Source organism: Anas acuta, chromosome 2 (assembly GCF_963932015.1).
Source record: "Anas acuta chromosome 2, bAnaAcu1.1, whole genome shotgun sequence".
Taxonomy (NCBI): domain Eukaryota; kingdom Metazoa; phylum Chordata; class Aves; order Anseriformes; family Anatidae; genus Anas; species Anas acuta.
The window spans coordinates 17,369,897-17,393,536 of record NC_088980.1 but is presented as its reverse complement, the minus strand read 5'-3'; the positions used below and the strand labels follow the sequence as shown (position 1 = coordinate 17,393,536).

At 37.6% G+C, this 23,640-nt stretch overlaps 1 protein-coding gene across 1 annotated transcript; it reads left to right on the top strand.

Annotated features, from left to right (window-relative positions):
- Positions 1–2,553: 2,553 nt before the first annotated feature.
- YME1L1 (YME1 like 1 ATPase) lies at positions 2,554–22,777 on the top strand. The gene is made up of 19 exons (XM_068673654.1): positions 2,554–2,719; positions 4,510–4,641; positions 7,125–7,287; positions 8,177–8,275; positions 9,072–9,181; positions 10,392–10,542; positions 10,636–10,743; positions 11,519–11,601; positions 12,624–12,714; positions 14,074–14,226; positions 15,383–15,515; positions 15,731–15,793; positions 16,301–16,413; positions 16,777–16,932; positions 17,603–17,754; positions 18,785–18,911; positions 19,008–19,081; positions 19,727–19,813; positions 20,988–22,777. Exons 1-19 carry the CDS (start codon positions 2,690–2,692, stop codon positions 21,129–21,131), a joined length of 2,169 nt encoding a protein of 722 aa, XP_068529755.1. The 5' UTR covers positions 2,554–2,689; the 3' UTR covers positions 21,132–22,777.
- The last annotated feature ends 863 nt before the right edge of the window (positions 22,778–23,640 follow it).

The window sequence follows — 23,640 nt, the reverse complement described above, 5'->3', positions numbered from 1 at the left end:
TATTTGGAAAGAAACAATGGATTTTGGTCCCACATGCTCATTTTCAGTTATGCTTCATGCATGTGTTTTCTCATACTTGCATATTGGCAAGCAGCAAGAGTGAAGTGGTGCAGTCAGGATCACTCGTGTGCCACAGCACGCTGCCTGTCAAATCCCCCCTACCACTGCTGAGTCTTTGCTGTTTCTTGGCTTCCTCTGGACTGCTGATGACAAACTGCTTTCTGGACAGCTTTTCTATAGTCAGGAACTACTATGTTGTGATCTGTTGTCTCCCTCCAATTCTTGTTACTAAATGCTTCCATTATCTGCAGGCAGGGTTGCCGTGTGTTTGTTTGCTTATCTCCATCGCTACATTCTGCCTTCCCGTTGTGGCAGTAGGAACGGGAATAGCATATGCAATGCACTGTGACCTTGTGGCCACCCTCCTGTTATCAGAGTATGGCCTTCTGACAAGCCATCTGTGATATAGCCTTATCAGAGCAGAGGCCTTCTGCTCTTAGCTTTAAGGTCATCAGTGTTTACCAGTTTTACTGCTCTCAGCTGTTCTCTTGTTTTTTTATCCTTCACCCTGTTGTTTTTATTTTGCCATCGCATTTACATTGCCGTTAATTAATTTCTACTAATCATAATTGCTCTGTTGCAGTCTCAGCATTGGCAAAGAGCTGTCCCCATAAGAGGTTAACACAGAACTATGGGTCTCTAGTAGTTTGTCGCTCTTTCAGATGCGTATATCACTTATAATCTGACACTGCACACTGAAGTCTTGCTTGTACTTGTGGAGTGAGAATTTAATGTGCAAATGTACAAAACAACCTTTTAAATAAACTTTCTCTAATGTTATCAGTTTATCATTGCCTGTGTTTGTCATTTAAATCTTTAGCATTAGTTTAGCTGTCATCTCTTGTCAGCAGCAATTTCATCAGAAAAGCAGAGCTGACAGCAAGGAGGGATTGCCCCTTTTGGTGGCATCATATTCTGATAGTCACACCCCTGGTGGGACCATATAGTCCATCAGCATGTTACTCCACTGAGCCAGCCTGGGAAAGGACCCTCCCTTCCCCTGAAGCAATATCAGCTGGGTGGAAAACTAAATGGGGTGGATCCACATGAATGTTGATTGCCTTTTTTATATTGTTGGGTGAGGTTTCTACCAAATCATCTTGCTGACACGTCTGTTATCGTGTGAGTGCTAGTGGAAAGCAGCTGGGAGATGCACGAAAGCTAGGGGAGGCAGCACTGTGGCTTTGCTGATGCAGATCTGTGTAGGCAGGTGTGGAACAGTGCTCTTTGTGAGGAAAGGAGCAACAGTGAAGAACAGCAGTTCTTCACAGCAGTTCAGAAAGAAAAAAAATGATAGTAAAGAACCAAAAGTAATTGGTGTGAACATGGAAAGATAGCACAAGGTAGAGAAAAAAGATCAGTATCAAAGATGAATTTCTGCCATATATAGATGTGCCCATAACATTTAGATTACATTCTAACTGAATGTGAGTAACAATATTTAGGTTATTGATACATATCTTAATTTGTGAAAATTTCTTTCTATATGCTGTGTACTCCAAGTTCCTGAAAAATATTTTCATTACTTCAGAATGGCATCGCAGGTAGTGGTTGTAAGGGCTGTCACCTTACCGACAGACAACCTTGCAAAACCCTTGGCCATTGATTGTCTGTGGGGCTGACATGTTTTTAACACCTTTTCCTTAAATACCAAAGTTAACTTCTGATCTTGAACCATGTAGACTCAACTGTAATAGGGAATGTGAACTTCGGATAGGTGTGCAATATAACGGTACCAGAGAGGGCCTAAACAGGCAGGGTTAGGTACCAGTGGCAGCCTGGAGCAAAGAACAGGTTAACTGCCTGAGTGTTTTTGATGTAGCAGCTCCAGCGGGCCGTGTGGCCAGCATTTAGTCTGGAGAAGACTCGGGGGAGACCTTACTGCTCTCTATGACTACCTGAAAGGAAGCTGTGGGGAACTAGGGGTCAGCCTCCTCTCACAGGTAACCAGTGATAGGACTAGAGGGAATAGCCTCAACGTATGCCAGGGGAGGTGTAGGTTGGAAATCAGTAGACATTTCTTCTCAGAAAGAGCAGACAGGGGTTGGGGCGGGTTGCCCAGGGAGGTGGTGGAGTCACCATCCCTGGGGTGTTCAAGGAAAGATTGGACGTGGTGCTTGGGGACATGGTTTAGCGGGTGACATTGGTGGTAGAGGGATGGTTGGACCAGATGATCTCGGAAGTCTTTTCCAACCTTAATAATTCTATGATTTTCCTCCGTGTCTAGGGGCTACGCTGCTGCTGCTGCTGCCACCCTCATGAGCAGCCCTCCGCGCACATCCCGCTCTGGGCACCACACGGCTGCAGCCTGGAGGCAGCGTTCAACCCAGCTCCGTAACGGTTTTTTTGCCCAGCCGTCCTGTTATTTGGGCTCCAGATGACGCCAGCAGCGCCCCCAGGAGATTAGGAAGGTTCGGGCCGGTTGCCGGGCGTCCCTTTTGTGAGGGAGGAGCGCTCCGGAAGCTTTTCCACCATCAGCCGCTTCCGAGGGCGCTCCGGGGCTGGGCGCTGCCGGCGGCGGCAGGGGGCGGCCATTTTGCCGCCGAGCCGGGCCCTCCTGCTGCCGGGGCCGGGAGGAGGACGGGGGGGGGGGGGCTTGTGGTGGTCGCCGCCGCCGCCCCTCGGGAGGATGTTTTCCTTCTCCACCGTGCAGCCTCAGGTGGGGATGAGGTGGGGGTAGAGTGGAGAGCAGCCGCAGGCCGCGCTACCCCTTCGCGGTGCGGGGATGGCGGTGTTTGGGGGCTGTGGGGAGCGGCTGGGGGAGCGCAGCGCGTTTCTGGGGGGCAGAAGGGGGGCGTGAGGGGGCTGCGGGGCGCTGGACTGCCCTCAGAGCCGCGCCGGGTGTCGATCGTGGCTTGTGGGGGAGAAGGGCCCTACAGAGCACTCGGTATTTCGGGGGGGTGAAAAGCCCCACAGACCTCTCAGTACTGGGGGGAGAAGGGTCCCCAAACCTCTTGGTATAGGGGAGAGGAGGGCACGGTGTCGCCTCGTGGGATCAGAGGTGAAGAGCTAACCTTAGAGGTGTCATCTCTTATTACTCGTTTTTGGGGTGGAACCGAGGGGGTGCAAGCTGAAGCGAAGTTGTGCAGTTAGTTGTGGCGGGTTGCTGCGGAAGTTAAAAAGAAACGGCGTAGAAATGCGGTGAGGTGGTGAAGGAAAAGTCCTTTAATTATTTGTTATAGGAAAGGGTCTGGATGCAACTGGAAAGGCATCTTTCGTCAGTCAGGGGGTAGGATGGGACTGGTGGGTTGCACTGGCTTTGGTCTGAGCCAGTGGTTTTATTCTTCTGCTTTGTGCTAGCGGGATTGGCGCGTTACAGTGTCCGCTGTGGGCTTTGATAGCTCCTTCCAGATGTGGGGACCGTGCTAATTGCCTTGCTGGTGCCCTGAAATTGAGAGGAGGCGTGATGCAATTCTCAGGAATGTGTCACTCTGCACTTTTGTAGTGGGAAATACGTGAGGAGGCCTGGTGAGTCACTAGGGTGCCAGCTTTGGCTTTATAGTTTTACTGCAAGCTTCCGGAGTTTAACTCTGCACAACTGATTCTCAGGGACTTTACACGTCATGCAGCTATGTCTGTGTTCTTTTTCTTCTTTTGTATTCCTGTGTATGGTATTTTATGTGTTTTGTAATCATAGCAGAGGCTTAATCAGGAATGGCAAGGCGCTGTTCCAGCAGCAGGAGCTGCAGCCCAGCTCTTGTTACCTAGTGACACGCGCTGACACTGGGGCGTTTTGGAAGTGTTGCAATTACTTGGACCCTGTGTTCACAGCGGACAGAGTCATCTGCTAGAGGAGCCCTGGTACTGGCACACCTGGGCATCTTGTAGTTCTTCATGAGATGGTGTCGCTGGGATGACTGAGTGTTGCTGAACTGCAGAATTAACTGTGATGCATGTGTGCACTTTGTGTAGGCTAGGTTGGTGCTTAGCTATGTTGCTAAAGTGAGATCCTAAGGGATAATCCTGACATTCCTGAAGGGAAAGTATTAATTATAGTAGCAATTTTGTTTCCTTACTATTCTAGCAAGAATCCATAAGAAGTTGTCTTTTTTTTAACTGAACATTGTCTTATATGACAATGAGGACAGCCTCTGTCACCTAAATGTTGATGATCTGTTCCTGCTTCTGTATTTGAAAAAATCTAGTGATTATTTTACTTAAACTATTCTTGTGTTTGAAAACCAGGAAATGTGGCCTTTATTTTCCTCATCCAAGTTTTTTGAGCTTCTAATTTGTCACACATATTTAAACTTTCTTTTTTTTTTTCCCCTATAATTAGATGTGTCAGCTAACACTGTAGTGTTGAAACTAAGAACATGTTGTTTATTATGCAATCCTCAGTTAAAAGGCAGAGTACAAGATATGTAATTCTAACTTGTGGTTTGGAATGAAAATATGTTTAAATTGTTTAAAGGAAACTTAAATCCTTAATTTATTTTATTTGCACAGGCTACCGTTCCTCTGAGTCACCTTATCAATGCCTTTCATTCACCAAAAAGCTCCACTACTACTGCCAGCACAGCATCCTTACAGCCTGCCCAGAGGGACTCCTCGTCAGAGCATGATCCTCAGAACAGTGAGGTACTGAAAACTTTTGGAAAATATGTGGTTTGCTTATAACTGAATTCGATCTGTGTAATGCCAATTTAAGTGAATTTCATGTTTGATTCATTTTTAAAAAACAGTGTAATGGGACTAAATGCAACAGAATCTTAACAGATAAAATATAACTTTATTGACAGGACTTAAGTCAGTGCTTTGGCGGTAAGGATAGTACAAAAATTCTGTATGTTATTAATAAGAAGAAAATGCAGCTAGTACCTATCTCAGTAATGACTTTCAAAACTGGAGTGAATCTGTTTCCACTTAATGCTTTTTGCTGCCAAGTAACAAAATACCTTTTCTGTTAGTAAACCTGCTATTATCTTTTCAGCCTGAGTTCTAGGAAAGTGTTTCATCACTGCTTTGGAGAAAACTGTCTGAAACTTAAAACTTGTTGAGGGATTCTGGTAGATTAAATATCATATTTGTGGGCTTTTCTTTTGACATCAGCTCTTGTTCGTAATGCTGAAAACACAGAATACAGAGGATGCAAGGTAGAGTTAGATCTTGCTATTTTTTTCAAATAATTTCTTGCAACGTTATGACTAAGATGATTGTGAGGAAAAACGTGGAGTCTCTACAACTAACTATCAAAATCTGGAAATTGGCACAGATTCCATAATTGTACTTGTTATCCTTGTTTTGTGATTCTTCATGAATACAGGGGTATTTGCTTCTGGTGGCAAGAAGTGATTTCAGCAGGAGACTTGGATTTTTGCATGGAACTAAAAGCATATTTCATCTATTCAGTTTTGTATTTATCTGTCTACTCAGCAGGAGGATCTGCCCTTTAATTAAAGAGTTTTTTTTTTTTTCTTTTAATTCTTCCTCTTAAATTCGTCATGTACTGGTTTGTTTCTTTCTGTCATGACAAAAGTATGAAAACAATAATTTGAAAAAATGCTACCAATGAAAGGAACTTTATTTTTAAAGGATGTTCTTAAAAACAAGTTAATTAGACTGTAATAAACCTAAGTTTAAGTAAAGGTTAAGCTCAACTTTAAAGTCACCAAATATTGACACAGTATGTGCAGTTGTAATACCGAATAAAGTTGAACTAGCGGAATGGCAAAAGTCATTATTTGAGGCCACGAGGTCTCTATAGTATGAAGTTAAACCTCTATGCGGGGGTAGTAACATCTTCTGAAGGGTTGTAGAAAACATTTTTCTGTAGAGTTTTCTGTGGGTTTATCTTTTTTTTTTAAATCTTCTTACACCCATCTCCCCCAGTAGTATTGCAGTAATTTTCTAAACAATTACTAAGCTGATGTAGGAAGGCTTGATCTACTCCTTCACATTGTGTGTAAATGGTGTTTAAAAATGTACTTTTTTCTTGAGTAGAAGTGGTCTTTAAACAGAATACTGCGTTTATAGTTTAAGAATTTCTTACCCTTTCAGTAGGGTGATACTGTAGATGCATCTAGATGTCTGTTTTAAAGTGGCTTCAACTTTTCACATCTTTCAAGTGTTTTTCATGTAAATCTCCATGTTAGTTTCATCTTAAAAAGTAGAACAACATAAAGCTTACATAAAAATGATTTAGGAAAAATGAAAATATCCATAATGTTCTAACTACCAAATTAAATTCCATGGCAGAAACATTTTGAATAGCTCGTCATGTAGTTATTTCTTGGTTAAGAAAACCTGAAGTCTAGTGCAGAGGTTGCATCAAGAGGCTAATAGATATTTTAAATGGTCCAAGCCAATAGGAAAAATGTTTTCATAAGCATGTTTTTAAAATACCTATCTGAAAAATACAATGTTAAAAATAACTTAATCAAGATCACTGCTTTCGTAACTCAAGCAGATGTATGTTACCTCTTGCTTTTTTGTATTTTTTTGTATTTTTTTTTTTTTGTAAGGAATTCCAGATCCTAGTTCCTACACTCTCCTAAGTACAAATTTTTGCCTTTCATTGTGTCTTCCCACCTCATGGCTTTTAAAGGTTGAACTCTGGGTATAGTTTCTAAGCATCTGGTCTTCAGGTTTCTGCTAAATTTGCTCTAGCAAGTTTTTGCAGGGAAAGAAAAAGAGGTGGTGTGTGGGATTTTGTCTTTTGCCCACTTGAATGAAATAATAAGTGGATATTACTTGTACATCTCCCCCCTCACACTCTCTAGTCTTTGTCATAAATATGAGAATGAATTGGAAAAGCATTTTTTTCCTGTGCCTGCTACAGCCATGGGAAGTATTAAAAGAGTGAATTGGGAAGAAAATTTACTTGCCGTAAATGTATGCTGTTAATGAAAATATCAACGTATGCATATGAAAAAGTTACTTTGTATTGACAATAGCAAATGTTCTTTAATTGTTTCCTTTCATTGTTCTCTTCACTTATGAAATTGTTGTTTGTCTGAACTTCTTGGCTCGATGCAGCACTTACATTTTACAATTGACTTTGTTATTCTCATTTTTTCCCATCTAAATTAAGTAAATTTTGATCACTTATCTCTGTTTTGCAGTCTGTATTTAATTTAAGAGATCTGGGATTGTCTGATTTGAAACCTAACCAGTTCAGAGAACTCGTGAACCGGCTGCTTCCTGGCTACTACACAGAAAACAAAGTCTCTTCGCCGTGGCATACATCATACGTCTCTGCTGAGTCCTTCTTTGAAAATAAGCATGGTATGTTTTGGAGTCAAGTGCTAATGAGAGTCAATAAAATTAAATTATGAAGGTGAACACTGTTCTTCTGTAGTTTAATTTCTAGTGCTGTAGATAACTTGTAGTTCAAAAGTGTTTAATAAAACGTCTAGTAAAGAGACTACTAATATCTTCTTTATTGTGTACAGGCTGTCGGTAGAGTGGTGCTTCTTGAATCATGGGATTTTAAAAAATTATCTTTAGAGATTTGAACCCAAATTTTGGAATAATTTCTTAAATTTCAGACTTGAAGTAGGTGGTTGTTAAATTTTTCTAAACTCAGCTGTAGCACAATATTCTATAGAATATGTAGCACATATTCTATTAGTGATGAGTCTGAGCTATGAATTTTGTCACCCGTTTGCTTCACCAATAGAATAAAGTAGATTTTGCTCATCTACTAGCATAACGCATTCACGAACATCTCCAGTTTATGTAAAGCTATTCCTTTTTTGTTTGAAGCAACGCTACATGAGCACTAAGGAAAAGTGAATTTGTGATGGCAGACTGTTAACTGGCCATTAAGAGTATTTATTTGCTGGGAAAAAAAATGAAACATGTTTCTTTAAAGATGTTTTGTTAGGATTAGTCTTAAACACAGGCAGTGAGGGCATCATAAATATGCCCAGAAATGTGTTAGAAAAAGTATGTAGATGATGATTGAGATACTGCCTATGCGGTACTACATCTGGGAGGAAGAGCAGAGGACTGATGTCCGAGGACTGGTAATGGGTTAATTTGTTTAATTACAGGTTCTTCAAGGATTGTGCTAAAATAAAATTAATATTTAAGAAACTAAAAACAACTTGGGTGAGAAGTAATGTTTAGTTGCCATAGGTTGTGTTTACATTTTGATATTATATTTCTACAGGTTTTGGGGATGTCTTTAGTGTTTTGCGCTCATCATGTTTGTACAGACGGCATCCTAATCCCCTCCAAAATTTCTGTTCAGACCTTAGGTGTTGGCCAGGTATGAAACACTAAACTGTACTTTGTTTTCTTTATAACATATTTTTATTCTGGGAAGGTTTTTCTTTGCCCCTTTTGTTTTAAAGAGGACTAACCCAGAAAATATTAGTAAGTTTCCAGAAAGAGCCTTTGAATTGGTATTAGCGCTGTAAATTGTGAAGACTTTTTTTGTATTTGAGCAATATGTTACCAGGTCTAAGCCCTTCTAGTTCTCTTCAGGGCACCTTTTTAGCTGAACTTTTAGACAAAGCTTGTTTTAGAGCATGAATCTTCATTCCCATCCTTCTGGATTAGCTTTCAAACATTTCATGTTTGTCAGCATGCCTGGATTTAATTAATGTGTATATCTGTTCTGTTCCTGGAGACAGCGATGACAGGGTTCATCGATTATCTGTAGTTCACAAAGTGAGCTCCTGATTATTTTCACAAAAAAAAAAGTTATGGAAAAAAAGCATTCTTAAACATTAAGTAACATACTTGACAGCTCGGAGTATAAGTGTTCAGTGTTGCTTAACACAGAACTAAAATGTGCTGGTTTATACAGTGTATTTTTTTAGATCCAAAAGTGTCTTCATACAATTTTGTGTGTGGTGATTTTTTTGTTGGTCAGGCATCTTAAGTAGATTGCTGTCTGCAATTCTCTTTGCTTTCTACCTTGAATATTTTGGGTAGATTATATTCGGTTTGATCAGGATAAAGTCTTTCTCATATTACAGTTCTTGAAATTTCGTATTTTTTGGTTATTACTAGTATTGTAGTGGTAGTAATGGATAGTTCTAAACTTTCTGTTTTTGAAGTTTACATACAATCACGGAGCTTTAAGACTTTGCGATCAAGAGCAAGACGTTTGCAGTCAACATCTGAGCAATTCACCGAAACAAAGAACTCACTTCCTTCACTTCTGAAGGTAAATACAAGTAGCATTATCTGGTTGTATAGGGCTTTATAGACCATCTCTTTCTCTTGAATGAATCTCCACAATTTAGCAAAAGTGTTCTGTTTTACTATTGTAAAAAAGTTTCTTAACTCTAAAGCTTGAAGTAAATGACAACATACTATTTTCTCACTAATACACAATTTACCTCATGTGTCATGACTGTAAAGATAGTTTCAACTTTTAGGGTAGTAATTTAAAAGTGAAAACACTGATTTAGAAATGAAATTATCCGTATTCTGTTATTGTGGCTGTGTTTAAAATAGCTTGGAGTCAAATGAAGCATTAATTGAAACAAGAATACAATTAGTTTAACTTTAAAAAAAAAAGTAATACAGCATGTGATTGGTGCTTTAAGGATAGACTTATTTGTGGCAACTGTCTGTTTAAGGTGCAGAAATTTTAATGTGGTTGTTTTGACGAGTTAAAAACTCACTTGTATACATTTAATTTAGCAATTGACTCTCCAGACTTGGGGTAGCCAGGCACTTATCAAAACCAAACTAACTGAGGCACTCTTTGCTTCTAATTGGTTGTACAGAAGTCAGGCTAATTAAAGAGTGTTCTTGTTTTATGTTTAAAATTTCTTTGAACTCTCCCGTTCTTTTAGGCATACATGATTTAACCTATGGTCTAGGTATACAATGAAGATACGCAAGAGCTAGTTCCATGCAGTGTTGCTCTTAAATTTGGTAGGGTGACCAAGCTCTATCAAAACTATACTTTGAAGATACTTCATGTTTGGAAGTAACCTAAGTTGATTTCAAGAAGGAAGAAGGTTAAGCTAATAACTCCCACTGAATTCTGCATACAAAGCTAGTTGTGTGCAAGGCTGTCTTAGGCTATGTCTGTTGTTTGGGGCTCTGAACATTATCTGCTCAGAGCAAAAATCAGGATGACCCTGCTGGCACCACAGTGATTTAATGCTCAAACTACTACCCTCTGTTGTCTAATTCCACACCACCTGAATTAGATGTTCTTTCTCCCCCTCAACAATGCTGTTAAGGTAATAAGTATAAATAAATACATATAAATAATATACATATCAAAATAAATAAGTATAAATAAATAAGTATATATAAATAAATAAGTATAAATAAATAAGTATATATAAATAAATAAGTATAAATAAATACATATCAAAACTGAGTTTACCCCAACATTGTTATGGAAATCATTTTAGGGTTTTATCCTGAGAAAGCGAAGAATTGATGTTGAGAACTTGGATACGCTAATGAAAACAAAAAACATCCCAGAGGCACACCAGGATGCTTTTAAAACTGGTTTTGCAGAAGGCTTTTTGAAAGCACAGGTATTCCTGCAAAAAACACTCGGTAAGTTGTTTTAGTTCATGTATTTTGTTTTTGCATTCAAAAAGTGGTTTATCCCAGCCTATTTTAAAATTTGTCTTTGTTTTCTTTTTGCAGATTCTTTGAGAAGATCACGTTTGCTTTCTTTCTTTCTCTTTGTTCTTTGTTTTTATCTTGCTATATATTCCTCATTTTTACCTGGGAAAGGCTCCTTTTCTGATGCTGGTAAGTTAACTTTCTTTTGAAACTCTTTTACTTGCATTGTACTTCCAGTGGGTGTAGTTCAAATTAAATGTGTTTTGACATGATTGATTTAGGATAATATTTCAGTGTACTAATGAAAAAGTTGTTTCCTGCTTTTGGCTACAGTCTTTTAAACAGTAATGTTACAAAATGTTTATGAATACAAAGTTAGCTTTTAGTATTCTTGTATTCTTTTAATGAAATAATTGCATGGAACCAGCAGAGGAGTCTGGTTGTTCATAGATCGTATTTGTCTTTGAATTTAGATGATGTGTTACCTAGGTCAGCGTAGGCAAAATGGTTTGATTTTTATTTGTAGTCACAGCCTAGTTGGTATTTGCATGGCCAATTGCCATCATGAAAAATCTGGTGGAAATACAAGAATGATCAAAGGCTGAATTAATGCAAATGGAGAACTTCAGTTTTGTGTTGAGCTGTGATCTGGTCTCATGAAGATTTTGGTATGTGCAGAAACATTGAGGGCAAACTGTTTTTGTGTACCTGTTTCTGGATGCAGAGCTTTCTGCACTACAAGTGACCTAAAAGCACTTACCACTGAATTAACCGAAAATTCTTCAAAGGGTTTTTTAAAATATATTTTATTCTTGCTTACATTTGTAAATGGAAACATTGCTTTTTAAAAGGCCAGATATAAAGGTGGAGGCTTAACATATGCATTCATGTACAAAGTAGAGTCTTGGAACAAAATGACTTCATGTGTAAATTTTGCTCTTCCTCTTCTGCTGTTTGCTATTAGTACGCTTTCGAACATCAAGTATCTTTGATGCAGCAGTTGATCCAATCCAGCTGAAAAATGTTACCTTTGAGCATGTGAAAGGGGTAAGTTCAAAAGTTAATCGTGTGAAAATTCTTTTTGAATCATCTTTGTGAGCATGAAGAATGCCTTACCCTGTTAAAGGAACTTCTTTTTACGAACTGTTTTAAAAGACAGATCTCTCATATTTGGATATGCCTGAAATCTTAAAATTAAAATGAACAAAGATATGAATAATAGAATAACATTTGCCATTTTTGTGAAGTAGAGAAGCAGTGCAATCTTGAGTAACTGACTTGATTGCTTTGCTTTTCTCCCTGCACCCAAGCTTTCTCAAGGTGCTTGAATCGAAGTAGAACTTCATACCGACTTTTCTCCAAGGCATAACCTATAGTTTTCTCTGACTTTGTGTGTTTGTTTTGTATTTGAAAGAAAACCAGTTCAGTTTTAAGACCTGGTAATTGCTTTTTCACATACTTAACCCTGAGTGCTTGAGAAAGAAGCCTTATGTATATTTTGACTACTCAACACCAGGGAGGTTTTCAGTACTCTAGTGTTATTTTATATCCTTGAGGCATTTAATACTTTGTAAAAGGTGCACTCTCAACTTGTTAAATTTTGAAGGCTAGAATAGCAGATAGTTGAGTTTTGAAAGTCAAGCCATAAGTATGTAGGTTCATCTTTATTTCTGTTCAACTCTTCTTTGGCTGTTGGTAGCAAAATGAGGACCTTCCCCTTAAATGAATGTATAGCTTTGTCTTTTTAACTAATTAGTCTAATATACTGACACAGGACTTTTGATTCCGTATTTACCTTGTTGGTCAGGTCTGGTCTTGAACTGTTCAGTTATTCCTTGTTTTATTAACTTTATTCTTTACTGAGTCATATAAAGGGTTGTAGGAAACAGGTTAACTTATAGACACTTTGTATCAACACAAATTGTGATACAGTTTTATCTCCACTTTCTGCTATGTATTTTTATTCAAATAAACTTGTCTGAGTCTTTTAATACAAAGGTCATCTACAAAAAAGATGGAGTATTTTATAAATGTTTATTGATATTTCTTGGTATGTTTTCACTATGTAGGTTGAAGAAGCTAAACAAGAATTGCAGGAAGTCGTAGAATTCCTGAAAAACCCACATAAATTTACCGTACTAGGAGGTAAACTTCCAAAAGGTAAGAACCATTGCTCAGCAGATGTGAAAATCCATTTGTAGCCATGGCTATGTTTGTTCTATTTTGAATGACTAATTTACAACCTTATCTCTGAGCATTTTTTTCTTTTGGGGAATCAAAAAAGCATATGACCAAACTGATAATAAATACCACTGTTTCATTTACTTTTCCCCAAATATAAAGTAAATAGTAAAATAATGTTTAAATGAATCATTAAACATTTATTTGTTTAAACATTAAACAGTTATTTGATTTATTAAATAGTAAGAAAAAAATGTTAGTGGTAGTAGATTTCCTTGTTTAAACTATTTGAGGAACAAATGCCTCTTCAAAGAGTATTGTGAAAGTTTCTTTGAGAACACTCTTAAATGAAGTGTTTTCTTTGTTTAAGGCAGTTATGTTGCATGCTTTCTGTCTTACTGTCAGTTTCCCTACGTGTAAAAATTGGTCACCACTCTTACAGAAGATTTGAGGTATCTGACGTGTCACTGAACACACATAGTATTTCAAAAATATTTACTGATAAATTTATGTATAGCAGGTATTGATGTACTTTTGGAACAGAACTTGATGTAGCCGTAGGTTTTCTAGGTCTCTTTCTTTTAGTGTCCATAGGAGGATATATTTTTTTAAAGTTAATAGGTTCCTGTGACCAAAAGTTTAAATTCTGTTCTACATTATCTCATTTGATAAGTATGTGTAACATTAATTTAATCTAAATGCTTGCCCAAGATAAAGCAAAAAAAGGTCTCAAAAATCTTCAAATTAATTAATCTTGAAAAAAAATCTGACAAATTCCATCGCCCTCTCCCCACCCCAGTTTCTTGCTGATAACCTTTTAATGTTTAAGCAAAACGTAGGTGATTATCCATAATTGATTTTTCTCATGTGCTTGAAAATCTGACAAATATATTGTGACATACATTCCCAGGTCAGGTGGCAGACAGGAATGACTTTTTCCTTTCCTCTCGCTGTTAATAGACTAAATCCTTTCTTATGTTTTTGTTAGACTTGTGTTATCTTGATAAACATCCAATATGAAGAATAGACTATTAGGGATTCAGCTGCTAAACTCAGCGATAACTTTGTGGAATAATTCTGGTTTGTGCTGTTATTCAATAGTCTTACAAGACTTTTTTGTCGTTGTTTAAATGTGGTTCAGAATGTATCTAGATCTTTTAAAGGAAACTACTTCAAACTGCAAGTAATGAGCAGGATCTGCAACAGGATGTTAAGTTTTTGAAGCAAATGTAAATTTCTTTTAATGCATGGAAGACCCATACCTGTATAGTAAGACTATGTGGTTTTGGTGTTTTTAATATGTTGATGACTTTTTTTCTCTCATTTATTTTCTTTTAGGTATTTTGTTAGTTGGACCACCTGGAACTGGCAAAACTCTTCTTGCCCGAGCTGTAGCTGGTGAAGCTGATGTTCCATTTTATTATGCATCTGGGTCAGAGTTTGATGAGATGTTTGTTGGTGTAGGAGCTAGTCGCATCCGGAGCCTATTCAGTACGTGAAGTATTTGTGGTTTTGAAATCTTTTAACATGCAAGATCAAGTAGTCAGTGTGTACGTGACTTAGATTTCCATGAGCAGCAACTAACTGTAGAAACTTGCTAGTGGGCAGAATGCAATTGTAGCAAAAACTGTAACTCTTACAATACTCTGAGAAGTTATTTAATCACAGCTGTAATGTTCTATAAACCAAATGGATTTTTTTAATTTGTCATTTAGCTATTGTAAAATGTAAATCACTGTAAATTTAAAGTAAATATTTAAAATTTAAGATAAAAATAGTGTTAACCATTTCAGGAATTTCCCTCAGTTTTATATTCTCTCTTTTTTTTTTCCTGATTTAGAGCTTTAATATAGCATCACAGTGTAGCACTCACCTCAGGTTTCCTTTTGCACTCCCATCAACAGGCCCTGAATAATGCACTTTATAATAAAATTTAGTTGTCTCTCCTATGCAAACTATCAATCTAAACACGTTTTCTGTTTTAAATAGTCAAATAAGTAATAATACAAAGGGTGTTGGGGGAAAGTCCAACTTCTCTTACATTTAGGACTGAGTGTCAGGCACTGATAATGTAGGTGGTTTGCATTTGTAGAAGAAATGTGGCTTTCTTCATCTGGAAGGGGATCAAAATGTAGTGGATGTATTGCACCTTAAAATGTGCTTCTCTTTCTGTTAATAATACTGGTATGCTAGAGGGTGGTGTTTTTCACTGTCAGATAAAAAGCACGCTATATTAAAATAAGCCAGTTAAAAATAAGACCCATAGCATTTCACATTATTTTTATTTAATAGGTTAATGTTTTGTACCTGAGCCTATTAAATAAACTGTTGTATGGGTTGGTAGAAGATAGGATGGCTTTCTTAATCTACTCCACTAGTATATTTTTTTTTTTTTACCATTAGAATATACAAGCATATACAGAGAGGAAGAACTCACTTCTTTGCATTGCTTCATTTCAAAAATATATTTCATTCTGGAAGGCTAAAATTGGGATGGTTCTGGTGATGCTATAACACTTCATAATGCAAGAGTAATAGGCAAACAAGAATCTAAACAAGAATGTAAAACAAGAATCCTAAATTACACCATACACGTTCTCCTACTTTGTGTGGTTGAAGTGTCTTTCAGCTATTTTTCTTTTGTCAGGGGAAGCAAAAGCAAATGCACCGTGTGTTATATTTATTGATGAGTTGGACTCTGTTGGTGGGAAGAGAATTGAGTCTCCGATGCATCCATATTCAAGACAGACCATTAATCAACTTCTTGCCGAAATGGATGGGTAAATATCTCGATTCTAAGGGCATAGAAGGTGCTGACTGGTATTTTGAATGTTTGCATGATTTTTTTTCTTCTTTGACACCATTGATTTTTTTTTTTTCCATAACTTTTCAAAACATTTTCAAGGATATAAATTTAAAATGATCTGTGACCGCTTTCTAGTACTCTGTAATTCATTCTGTATAAAAACACATTCTTGGCCTTTTTTTCATACAGCTTTAAACCTAATGAAGGTGTCGTCATTATTGGTGCAACAAACTTCCCTGAAGCATTAGATAAGTGAGTATAATGCATTAATCATTTTTATGGTATGTGTATTAAAAATAAAAAAAGAAAAACCTCACTCCACAACAATTTCCAAGTATTACAGTGTTACAGCTGGAGTTTTGTTTTCCCTTGGAAAAGTTTGAATATTGGCACTTAAAAGGTTGTTGAAATAAATCTCAAGAAATAAGCAACCTGATTCTAAAAATCTAAAACTTCTGCAAGTTTTTCTACTTAAATTGATTGGTTACATTCCTTGTTTACCAGGCATTTTAGTAGTTGCTGACAATAGTAGTTTACCGTATTTACAAATGCAAAACCACTTAAAATTGGTCGGTAATAAAACTTTCATCTGACTTTATAGATACAAACAAGGAAAACGCGTTCTTTGCGTCTGCACACTAGACATGTCTTTGTAGATGTCTTTAGAAAGATCAGATGGATTTGTCTTCCTCATATCTATTAGTAACAGTTTACCGTGACTTTTTTAAGCCAAAATATTAAATCATCTTTTTCCTTTAGTGCTTTAATACGTCCTGGTCGCTTTGACATGCAAGTTACTGTTCCCAAGCCTGATGTAAGAGGTCGTACAGAAATTTTGAAGTGGTACCTAAACAAAATAAAGTATGATCAATGTAAGTAAATACACTATTGTAATATCTCTTCATATAACTGTTCATACTTGATCAACCCACTGACGTATTTAGTCCTTTATTTCAGTAGCAGTACTGTCTTTACTATGTACCTCAGAAAAAAACAGAATTGTCTAGTACATAGTGTTATGACAGTTTTCTGAGGCAGTTTTTTTCCATCCCCCAATAGGGTTATAGTATCTTAAGCATTAAGCTTCATTTCTTCTAAAGCTGAAAGTTGTTATTTAAACAGACAATTTTTAAAAGAATGATTCATGTTCAGAATTTGATCATTCCTTGTTCATTATATAAGTTTTTTTCAGGAACAATATGGTCCCTAATGACTTTCTTTCTTTTCCCCCACAGCCGTTGATCCAGAAATAATTGCACGAGGCACAGTAGGGTTTTCTGGAGCAGAGCTTGAGAATCTTGTAAATCAAGCTGCGTTAAAGGCAGCTGTTGATGGAAAAGATATGGTAACCATGAAAGAATTAGAATTCTCCAAGGACAAAATTCTAATGGGTAGGATTTTTATATACAAAAGACATACATATGTTACAGTACATTTTGTTGTGTGATTAAAACTTTACGGAAGAAGGAAGGTTTTTGGTGTTGTTTTTATAAAAAAAAAATAAAAAAATCCTCTGTGTAGTTAGTTCTGAATAACATTTGAGAACAGGGGCTAATTAGTATATTCAAGCTAGTATTAAATACATTCATTAAGGCTTGTTTGATACTCTGTCAAAAATGATGCATGTTGTACTTGAGCCTAGAGGCAAGACAAGATGCAGATTTGATTTGCTCCTATTCCTCTGTTAGGAGTAAGTGGAGGAGAGTAGATGACCAGAAATCCAGAGCTAGATGCAACAAAGTTGCCATGTAGTAACACAAAACTTGGAACATCTGCACGATTCAGACCAAAATCTGGTCTGTTCATGCTTGAAAAGGGAGATGGGATTTCCTTAGATACTTGAATTCATTTTGATGTACTCCTTTAAAAGGAGCATGACTGCAGAGTCATGTTTATTTTAGACATCAACTACCACTCGTTAAGTGCAAAATGATTGGATTTAAAATAGGATTTAGATTTTGCTTGCATGCTGTTCCACGGCTACTTTGTACTCTTGAGTATGTATAATCTGTGTATCATGGTGGTCAGCTGTATGAATGAGTTTGCTTCCCTTCCTTTAAGGGCCTGAACGTAGAAGTGTAGAAATTGATGAGAAAAATAAAACCATCACTGCTTACCACGAGTCTGGCCATGCTATCATTGCGTATTACACTAAGGATGCAATGCCAATCAACAAGGCTACGATCATGACACGAGGAACAACACTCGGACATGTGGGTATTTCTAGAATTTGTTGTTGATGTACTGTTAAATGTTGTTGAGAAATTTGCTAACAATGCTCTTGTTGTACTTAAGTTGTAATGCATGTTGGGATATAGTGAAATTTTCAGTTTAGGCTTGGAAAGCTGGCTTTTCTGTGTAATACAAATCTCTCCTCATTTTGTAATATGATCACATTTGCTTATATAATAATTCAAATATATGAGGAAAGAAATGTTTGATTCTGCTGCATAAATACAGCACTCAACATAAAACAGCACTCAAGAGCAAGACTTGAAAGAATGTTTAAAGGACCCAAAAGTAGCAGCACTGCTCACCTGTATTTTTAATACAAACATACTTTATCAAGTTGTTCTTTGTCCTATGTGACTTTTTTTAAAACCTAATTGTCACCTTCTTTCCAGCATAGATATTTTTCGCTTTCTGTCCAAGTACTTGGTGTAGCTACTGTCAGGATAGAAGAACTGGTTTTCATTATGTCAGTTTCTTCTCAACTTTATGCAAGTTAATGTGTTCAGGTAAAGAAAAACACTGGTCTGAATCCTCCAGGCAAGAAGTTAATTTGTGCTCAACCCAAATGTAGGGAACAAGGAGAAATGGATAGAATAGATTGTTCTGTTTCTGGTGTTAAGTAGCTTAATTTTAAGGTTTAAGTAGCTTAATTTTATGTGATGCTGGTGGCTCAAAGGAAGCTATTTCACTTAGTAGACCAAGCACTTCCCAAGCAAACCTGATGAGTGCATAGCCTCGTAGGCAGCCCAGGGCGTTCATGTTGTTGCATTTGTATTCTCTATGGATTTGAACAAGAATACTTTAGGCTTCCCAGGGAAGTGGTTGAGTCACCATCCCTGGAGGTCTTTAAAAGATGTTTAAATGTAGAGCTTAGTGATATGTTTTAGTGGAGGACTTGTGTTAGGTCAGAGGTTGGACTTGGTGATCTTGGAGGTCTCTCCCAACCTAGACAATTCTGTGATTTATTTCAGTGTTTCTTCTGTTTCATGACCATGGTTCTGTATCTTCCAGGTATCTCTGCTCCCGGAAAATGACAGATGGAGTGAAACTAGATCTCAGTTGCTTGCACAGATGGATGTCTGCATGGGAGGAAGAGTAGCGGAAGAGCTCATATTTGGAAGTGATCACATCACAACAGGTCAGCTGATCAGTAGTTAGAATCTCTGATCAGAGCTTATGGGCAGACGTGTTTAACTTGCTGTCAGTAATTAACTTAAATTTGTTTGCTTTCTAGGAGCTTCCAGTGATTTTGACAACGCTACTAAAATTGCAAAACTGATGGTGACTAGATTTGGAATGAGTGAGAAGGTAGCGCGTCATCCTGTTGTAAATACTGATATGGCACACGGAAATGCAGTGTAACTGGCTGTCAGTGATAAAAGGCAAAGTAGTTCTGTTGAAAAAGAAGATAACTCAGGCCTTACGATTGGCCCTGCTATAGAGAACTCAGTGAGAAAAGCTGTTCATTTGACAGTTTAAAATCAGCTTGAAAGATTTTCACCTCAAAATAACCTTGAAACTTTTTAAAGTCTACAGAAAAAAAACTAAACCCAAACTTTTTAGAATTGAGGATACTGTTAACCTGTAGGGCAGGGAGAAGGCAAATACTGAGTTTTGTATACTTTTAAAGAAACCTCTTTAGTCGTTGTTATTGTCTGCTAAGTGCTAGCAGTCTGAAGTTCTTGCTTTCTCTTTGATTTTCTTTTTAAATAAGAAAACATGTAAGGTTCTGTACTATGACCTATGGAAACAGAACTCTGCCGTGACTATGCAGTTCGTGAAGATGCTTCTTGTTTTGCTGCTTCTGTTGCAAACACTTCAGTAAACATTTCTTTAACTGTTTTATTTGTTTGCATGTATAAGAAATGGGTGCTGAAGCTCTTACAGCGTAGTTTGTGTGTTATATTGCAATAGTGGCAAAAAGATTGTTTGTTTGTTTGTTTGTTTGTTTAGCTTGGTGTTATGACCTATACTGACACCGGAAAAGTTAGCCCTGAAACTCAGTCCGCAATTGAACAGGAAGTAAGAACACTTCTGCGGGTAAGATTCTTCCCTTCAGTCTCACGCATTTCTTTTGAGAGGACTTGAGCATCAGCTCACTTGATTATTGAATTTGTAATGTGTACTAGTGAGAGAACATAGGTGGTTGAAAGTAATTCCCAAGTACTTAATGTAGCTGCAACTTTGAATCTCTTCATATCAAAGCTTTTTGTAAATCGTCATGTAGGAGCAGTGGATAACAAGTTGATGGTGTTGGGTTCTTAGTATGTTCCTTAGCATTTCCTCTTGTGTAAACACAAGGATTTGTATTTTGCCTATTTAATTCACTGGAAAAAACTAGTGGTGTGGGTGTTTTTTGGTTTTTTTTTTTTTGTTTTTTTTTTTTTGGAACAGATGTTGATGTTGTCTTTTCCTCCCACGTTTCATAACTTGCAGCTGAATCATTTTCTGTAGAAACAGAGAAATGGCCATATTAGTTCAGAGTGTCATCTGGTTGGGAATCCTGTTACACGCAGGCATCAGAATCAGATGCTTAGGGAAGTTTATATCATATAATTATCTTGGAACTTCCAGATCTCTGTTCTGGTATTTGGAATTAGTTTGGTACAGGTGGGAGAATTATTTATATCTGATAACACCTAAACCACTAAAAACTTTTTTTGCTGAAGCTGTTTCTGAACTGACTTGGTCTGTCTCTGTAGAACTAAATGTTAAAATCGAAGCTAATAATGTTGCCAGTGTGTTTCTACTTGAAGCAACTGATAACTGGTTGGCTACCTCTCAGCTTTGTGAAGTACATTATACTTTGAGAGTTTGATGACCTTTTGAAAACTTCAAGCTTTGAGGGAATATTTCTTGAATGCTGTAACACTGTCCATAATGTAACATTTAATATATTTGATAAGTGCCTTTTCAGATCTTGTAAGTGTCTTATGTCATATATAAAAATACTCAGGCTTGTCTCTGGATTTTATTTTCAGGTGTAACTTCTGCAAAATGCAAAGGTGGCATACAGCTATGTTTTCTTGAGCAATTATGGCAGCTAGCTTTTAAATCTTTGTGGGATAGGAGCTGTGGTAGCTGTGCTATGTAAGGCACAACTTTAAACACAAGCTGTATTCACCCAGAAACAACTTTTTAAATAGAATATTGCTGTTACTTTTGTTCTAAAGTTTAATAACCTTCCTTTACCTTCCTTTTTTTTAAATTTCAGGACTCATATGAGCGAGCAAAGAACATCTTGAAGACTCATGCAAAAGAACACAAGAATTTAGCAGAAGCTTTACTGAAATATGAGACTTTGGATGCCAAAGAGATCCAAATTGTTCTGGAGGGAAAAAAACTAGAAGTAAGATGATGACTTGTGTGATCCAGTAACTGATAATCTGAAGAATGTACATCTAGCAATGCAGTAGTCTTACGCAGCATAGCTTTTTTTTCCCTTCCTGATGTGTGTATGGCATTAGTGACATGGTAAGATTCTTCTGTCTCTTGTGAGCTTCTGTTACTTATCTATTGTGTCTCATCAGAAAAAGACACAAAAATAAAACAGGTTCCTCATCTTCTGCTCCATCTACTCTTCCCACAAGAAGTTATTCAGAAAGATAAATCTCAGGGTTGAATTCAGTGGTTTGGTTTTGTCAATCGTGTTGAAGCTGAGAAGAAAAATGTGCAGATATACTGGTGTGTTTTGGCGTAGGCTCCTGGGTCACACCATAGCAGGTGTGTTTGAAGTGAAACCCCGTAATATAATAGGGAAGGTTTTATGGGTAGTGACGAATTGACAAGTAAATCAGTAGTATGAGTGTTAGACTACATAATCTGTTTTGAGGTTAGAGATCACTTTTAAAGAAAACTTACTTAAAAATGTAACAGAATATCCGTATAAGTGAAGCAGCTACAGAGTGCATCTCTATTAAAGGGAATTATGAGATTTCCATGTTAGACTAAAATATTAGTGATTGTCTTCTCAGTGCTCTTGGGGTTAGAATACACACTTATGGCTGGGAGAGGAATTTTGATGCAAAACCATTAACGGGCTAAACATGTCTAAACCTCTTTGGACCATGTTTTGGGCAGAACCATGGCAGGGATAAGAGAAATACCTGTAACCTCTGATGTGCTGCTGACAAGATTCTTTAAAAAATTTTTATTACTGCAGTAGATGGACGTGATTTGATAACAATGCTTTTATACTGCTGGAGATTCTACAGAATTAGTTTCTGCTAATACTATGTATGAGCGTTTGATAATCCAACAAAGAATTTCTTCAAAGAGGACAATATTGCTCACTAGAAAGTAGCTCAGAAAACATTTGAAGCTTGTGTTTCAAATAACATTCCCAGTCCTGTTCAGTAGAACTAGGGAAATACAACTTCTTTTCCGACCCTTACAAGGAACGTCTGGAAATTCTAGGCTCATAATAAAAACCAGTTTCCAATCAAGTAGAAGTGATTGCTAGCAATTATATGCCAGTATTCTTCTGATCCCATGGAACTGGTTTTTAGGAGTAACACAACTTTATCATAATCTTTCTGTACAATTAGTTGTAGACTCCTGGGAATATAAACTTCTGTTGCAGAGAAGGCCTTTATTATTACGTTAATGTTGAAGGTTAACGTCGTTGGAGATGAAAATAGTTGGGCCGGTGCCAATAAGTGTGAATAGAAATTGGTAACTACATTTAAAACTAGAGTTAACATATTTTAGAATTTTCTGGGTGTAATGCTTGATTATAGCCTAGTTTTCCACTAAGATCACATGCGTTTTTTTCTTTCAAAACTAGGATAACTTTCTATTTGCTTATTTTTCCATTGTCAGCTAGCATAGTGACATCCCCGTGCAGCGTGGGAGAACTTCCAAACGTTATAAAACAGTATACCAAATGCCTAGGCTGACTAGTTACAGTTGTACATGTATTTTAGAAATATGCCATCGGAAACAGAAATATACTGCATATTTGGCATCTGTTTTTGGAATAATAAAGGTTAAATTTAATTATGAGTATTGTTTTTTTCCTTTTATTTATCACTGTATATTGCTACAAAATGTAATACAAAGTTCCCTACTATGTAAACTAAGGTATTATAAAACATTTGAACCTGTAAATAAATTTAATAGTTATGGCAAAACTTCACTCTCTAATGATATTTCTAGGGAACATTCTCCCTAGAAATTCAAACCTCTTTTTCAATACACGCTTCAGTAATGGGACTTCGATAGGAATTTTTGGTCTGGGGTCTCATGGGAGTGGAGCAGAGCAAGAGAAGCCTCCTGTGACGCCTGGCTGTGCTTCTTTTGATGTAGCCCCGCATATGATTGGGGCTTTTTGGGCTTTGAGCACGTGTTGCCAGCTTGTGTCCAGGTTTTTCATTGACCTGTACCTCCCAAGTCCTCCACGTGGCTGCTCTCAGTCCACTCATTCCCCAGTCTGTTCTGATGCTTGGGCTTGCCCTGACCCAGGTGCAGCACTTTGTGCATGGCCTTGTTGAGCTTCATGAGGTTCACATGGCCCCGCTTCTCAGCTGGCCCAGATCCCTTTGGATGGCACCCCTTACCTCGAGTACCACCTGCAGCACTCAGCTTGGTGCCCTCTGCAGCCTTGCAGAGGGTACACTCAATCCCACCACCTATGTTAATGAGGATATTAAACAGTTGATGTCCACGTGCACTGATGCAGTCACTCCAGCGTAGCAGGCCACTAGATGAGCCACGCACAATTGGTGAAGCCACGTTGGCTGTCTCGAGTCACCTACCTGTCTTTGTTTTGCCTTACCATCGCTTCCAGGAGGATCTGTTCCATGATCTTCCCAGGCACAGAGGTGAGGATCACTTGTCTGTGGTTCCCTGGGTCTGTCCTTCTGCCC

Coding starts and splice junctions, on each gene's coding strand:
- YME1L1 (XM_068673654.1), top strand. CDS start 2,690: ATGTTTTCCTTCTCCACCGTGCAGCCTCAG. Junction 16,414..16,776: donor CAAAATAAAGTATGATCAAT/GTAAGTAAATAC, acceptor TTTCCCCCACAG/CCGTTGATCCAGAAATAATT. Junction 18,912..19,007: donor AAGTGATCACATCACAACAG/GTCAGCTGATCA, acceptor TTTGCTTTCTAG/GAGCTTCCAGTGATTTTGAC.